The sequence below is a fragment of the Eretmochelys imbricata genome, chromosome 23, assembly GCF_965152235.1.
Source record: "Eretmochelys imbricata isolate rEreImb1 chromosome 23, rEreImb1.hap1, whole genome shotgun sequence".
Lineage (NCBI taxonomy): Eukaryota > Metazoa > Chordata > Testudines > Cheloniidae > Eretmochelys > Eretmochelys imbricata.
This window is the reverse complement of record NC_135594.1, coordinates 7,803,260-7,807,471: the sequence shown is the minus strand read 5'-3', so window position 1 is coordinate 7,807,471 and position 4,212 is coordinate 7,803,260. Positions and strand designations below refer to the sequence as shown.

General features: G+C 58.3%; 1 protein-coding gene across 1 annotated transcript; it reads left to right on the top strand.

Moving 5' to 3' along the window:
- Positions 1-491: 491 nt before the first annotated feature.
- On the top strand, positions 492-2,586 carry LOC144278994 (peptidoglycan-recognition protein SB1-like). The gene is made up of 4 exons (XM_077840399.1): positions 492-516; positions 1,039-1,246; positions 1,949-2,070; positions 2,408-2,586. The coding sequence occupies exons 1-4, from the start codon at positions 492-494 to the stop codon at positions 2,584-2,586; spliced, it is 534 nt and encodes a 177-aa protein (XP_077696525.1).
- The last annotated feature ends 1,626 nt before the right edge of the window (positions 2,587-4,212 follow it).

The following is a 4,212-nucleotide window of genomic DNA, read 5'->3' as shown; positions in this document are numbered from 1 at the left end:
TGTTTGTAAAGAAATGTGCTGTTATGCATGGAGGATCTGGGGCCGCACGGCGGCCGGCCAGCCCGTGGGATCACACATGTGCGCTGCTTGTCTCTGAGGCTCACCAGAGAGTGGAGGGGAAAGCGTGACCCGGGGCGGCAGCTCAGCATCAGGCGCACGAGGCTTTTAATCAGAAGCTTAAGGAAGTGACAGAAAATGCTCAGAAAGGGAAGTCGCAGAATGGGGAAGTCAACGGGCGGCTGGCGAGTGCCGCAAGGAAAGGGGAAGGCGGGCGAGGGGAAGGAGCTGAGGAGACGGTGCAGACGTGGGGTTGTCAGAAACGGGCGGAGGATGGTGGAAGTGCTCATCGGCCAGCACAGGAGCAATTGGCTGCGGTGACACTGGGAGCACCGGGGAAGCCGGCTGAGTGCGAGGAGGACCCGGAGGATGTGATGGAGCAGGATAAGCCTCATCGTTAATAATGCAGCTGAGCCGTGTCGGAAGTTAAGAAAATGAACTGCGTGCTGGAAGGAAAAGGTTTGGGGGCACCCCGAGTAAGGAGGGGCGTGGGAGAGATCGGCTCAGGGGCTCTAGAGAGAACTGGGGTAGGAGGCTGCCAGCCGACCGGGCGGGTTTGTGAAGGCCGGGTGCTGGGGTGATGGCAGAATGCTTCTTAAATGCAATGTCAAAACGTGACATTGTGACAGGCCATAGCAGAAATGCCAGGCAGAGGAGAAACCTGTCCAGGTACTAAGTCAATGGGTTCTCCAAGAGTGCCAGACAGCACTTGGTTCCACCCATTTCTGTAGGGGGAGATGGGCCACAGACAGCAGTTTCCTCCCAGACCGTGCACAAAGCTGGTTGGACGAAGTGTGGGTATTTCCGGAGTTCATTGTATTACAAATGCAGATGGGTCTGGAGTCTGGGGGGATGGGACGTGATGCCTCTGGGGGAGACGTGACTCCAGCAAACCCTGGGAAGGGTCAGGACCATCACAGGACACTTGTAAAAAGACCGACCAGCCAAGGCGGGGATGCAAATTCCCACCTCTGCCCCCAGCCTTTCGAAATGATGCCCTGGGGAGCGAGACACTGGCTGCGAATGACCTGTTCCCAGATCGAGGGACCGGCCTGCGGCATTCACCGATTCCCAGGGGTCATGTTCACAGCAGAAGCCGTGCTGAGCTTGGAAGCACTGAAAAGCCCGTGGGTGGGTTTGAAGGGCTGCACCCTGGCCGGAGCCCTGGCTGGAGTCAGGGGAGGGATCCCTGGTAAGCCCATTAGCAGGCGGGTGGTTCGCTGATTGGTTTAACATGTGTTCTCGGCAGTGCTGTCACCGTAAGCACCGAGGATTGTCCCCCCACCGGGGCTGTAATGTGTTAACTAGCCTGGGACAGTTACACTCCTACAGCATTTGTGTGTGGGGCTGGAGCGGTGGCAATGGGGTGGGGTGGGGGCCAGCAAAGGCCTCTGTGACACCGCCCCATGCCGGCGTTATTGACACGTTTCCCTGCAGCCGGCCTGACACCCAGCAACGAAAACCTGGCCAGAGATTTTGCTCCATGAAATGTTTTGAGATGGTGATGTCGGGAGATGGAAACCCAGCTGGGAATTTCCTGCAGAGCAGCGGCTCCCAGTGCTGTTCTCCTGCCCCACATCTGGGCCCGCTACAGCCCTCACTCGACCCCCAGCTATGTCCAGGTGGGGCCCTTGGTGCCTTCCATAAGGGGGGTTACACACAGCGCCAGCTAATGGCCAAACAGTGCAATACTGGTTAGGGCCCCTCCATTCCAGTCCTTTTCCTCAGTGGGTCTTTAGCTCCATGGCAGAGGATTGAGCTTCTAGCTCTGATGGTCCCAGGTTCAAACCCGGGCCGGGCCAGCGACGACCCTGGGGGAGCTGCCGAGAGCGATGGGGAGGGGAGGGTGCGGCCGACATGCCTGTGCAGGTCTCACACTGCGCTCTGCCTGCTGCTTCCTCATCGGCGAAGATGACAGAGTCTACGAGGGCAGAGGTTGGAGCACCATGGGGGCCCATGCCAAGAACTGGAACAATAAGTCACTGGGAATCAGCTTCCTGGGCAGCTTCTCCAGTACATGGTTCCCGTCTGTACAGATTTCCCTGCTAGGCCCCCAGGGGAACTAGGAAGTTCACAGCTGCTCTTGGTTCCACCACGGTGGGGCACTGGGCTGGGGCACAGGGTCAGGAAAGAGAGGGGGCGGGGGAGCGTGGCGAAGCAAATGTGTGCGTGGAGGCGGGGAGACGCATTACCAAACACAATGGTGGGGGGCAGGGGAGACACTGACATGGCCAATCAAGAACGTGGCTAGACAGTGTTTATTTACTCAGGCCACATTGACATCCCCTGAGCAGCAGAGAGGGGCCAGGGGCGTGTGTGAAATTAACAGGGGGCTGCTGGTGTCCTGCAGAAACAGCCCCTGACATCACCACCCTGACCGTTGCCAAGAGCCTGATCCAAAGTGCTGTCTCCGGGGGCTTCCTGAGTGAAAGCTACACCCTGAAGGGGCATCGCGACATGAAGTTAACCGAATGCCCTGGGGACGCCCTCTACGAGACCATAAGCCAGTGGCCTGAGTTTGAAGCCTGAGTCCCTGCAGCCTCGGGGCAGCCCCTGTGCCCATCGCTGACCCCGCCCACAGCTTCTGCCTGCTCGAGCAGCACCTCTGCCCCCCAGCAGGGGGCAGCCTCCCGCTTCTCGCCCACCTGCTGCCTCCTAGGGTCCGGAGAGCAGGGCTCTGAGAGTTGGGGTTACGCTCCCATCTTCCCTGGGCTCTGCTGCCCCCGCCCCCCGGGGGGCTCAGATTTCTAATGGCGCCTGGGAGCCACCTGCCTCCCCCAGGCTGCTTCCTTTGGCAGATGCCAGGCCTAGCCCCTCGCTCCCACCCGCAACGGGCATGTCAGTTTAGCTCAGATCCACACACAGCCAGGCCCAGGGTCTTACAGCGTCCAGGGGGGTGGGGCCAAGCCTCAGCCAAGCTCTGTGGCGATGGCCCTGCCAATCCCTGGGCAGCTCAGGAAACTTCGCCTCCATTCCCGTGTGAAACGCCTGAGCAATTATCAATTCCAGAGTCAAATCCGCCTCTGCCCCCAGCCCCCCTGAGATCTGCAGCAAAGATTTTATCTGGAATCCCCGAGAAATCGGTCGCTATTTAACCCCCCCACAAAGGGAACCCAAGTGTCCCCGAGCCCTGACACTCAGCTCTGTCTGGCCCCTGCAGGGTCTGGCTCTCAAAGCTTTCAGCCCTCGACCCTTTCGCCCCGACAATCCATTCCCGCGAGCCTCTCTCACCGAGGGGGGCAAAGTGTTTGGATCTTCACACAGCAGGTGCCTGGGAAGTACCCGTCGGGTGGGTCACAGAGTCCCACAAAGGGGTTTTTAATTCAAGTGCAATTTGCCTTTAACCCAGCGCCCCTGCGGCTTAGTGTTTGCTTTGCTTGGGAGCTACTGAGCAGTGAAAATAAACCAGCTTCTAGCACATGAAAAGTTGAAGCGCTGGGAATCATTTCATCTCCTGTTAAACCATAACCACCACCACCCTGCCGCTGGGCTGGGCTGGGCGAGCTGCGAGGGTGTGGTTATGGTCTGTCACATTAGCACTAAGAGGCCCCCTTGGGCTAGGTGCTATACACACAGAACATGAGACAGACAGTCCCTGCCCTAAAGAGCTCACAGTCTAATTAGACAAAGGATGGGAGGGGAAACTGAGGCACAAGGAGGGGAAAAGGGTTTTACCAAAACTCACAGGGCCAGTTAGTGGCAGAGCGTGGAACAGATCCCATGGGTGCAGTCAAGTACTCTGCCCACTAGGCTGTGCTGCCTCCCAATCCAGAGGCAGGAGGTGGAGAGGAACCAAGGGGGTGCTGGTTCCGCATGGGTCACACACAGGCAGGCCTGGCAGCACTGAGCTGAAGGAAGGGGAGGGGAGCTGGGGTTTGCACCTGCTGATGGGAGCTGGGGCTGCGGCTGGAGACTGGCAGGAGGGGCCTAGGAGGAGGGAACATAGAATCATAGAATCATAGAATATCAGGGTTGGAAGGGACCTCAGGAGGTCATCTAGTCCAACCCCCTGCTCAAAGCAGGACCGATCCCCAATTAAATCATCCCAGCCAGGGCTTTGTCAAGCCTGACCTTAAAAACTTCTAAGGAAGGAGATTCTACCACCTCCCTAGGTAACGCATTCCAGTGTTTCACCACCCTCCTAGTGAAAAAGTT

Excerpts from the sequence above, each read along its gene's own strand:
- LOC144278994 (XM_077840399.1), top strand. The coding sequence starts at position 492 with ATGAACTGCGTGCTGGAAGGAAAAG. Across the intron at positions 517-1,038 it reads CTGCGTGCTGGAAGGAAAAG|CCTTTCGAAATGATGCCCTG; the intron begins GTTTGGGGGCAC and ends CTCTGCCCCCAG. Across the intron at positions 2,071-2,407 it reads CTTCCTGGGCAGCTTCTCCA|AAACAGCCCCTGACATCACC; the intron begins GTACATGGTTCC and ends GGTGTCCTGCAG.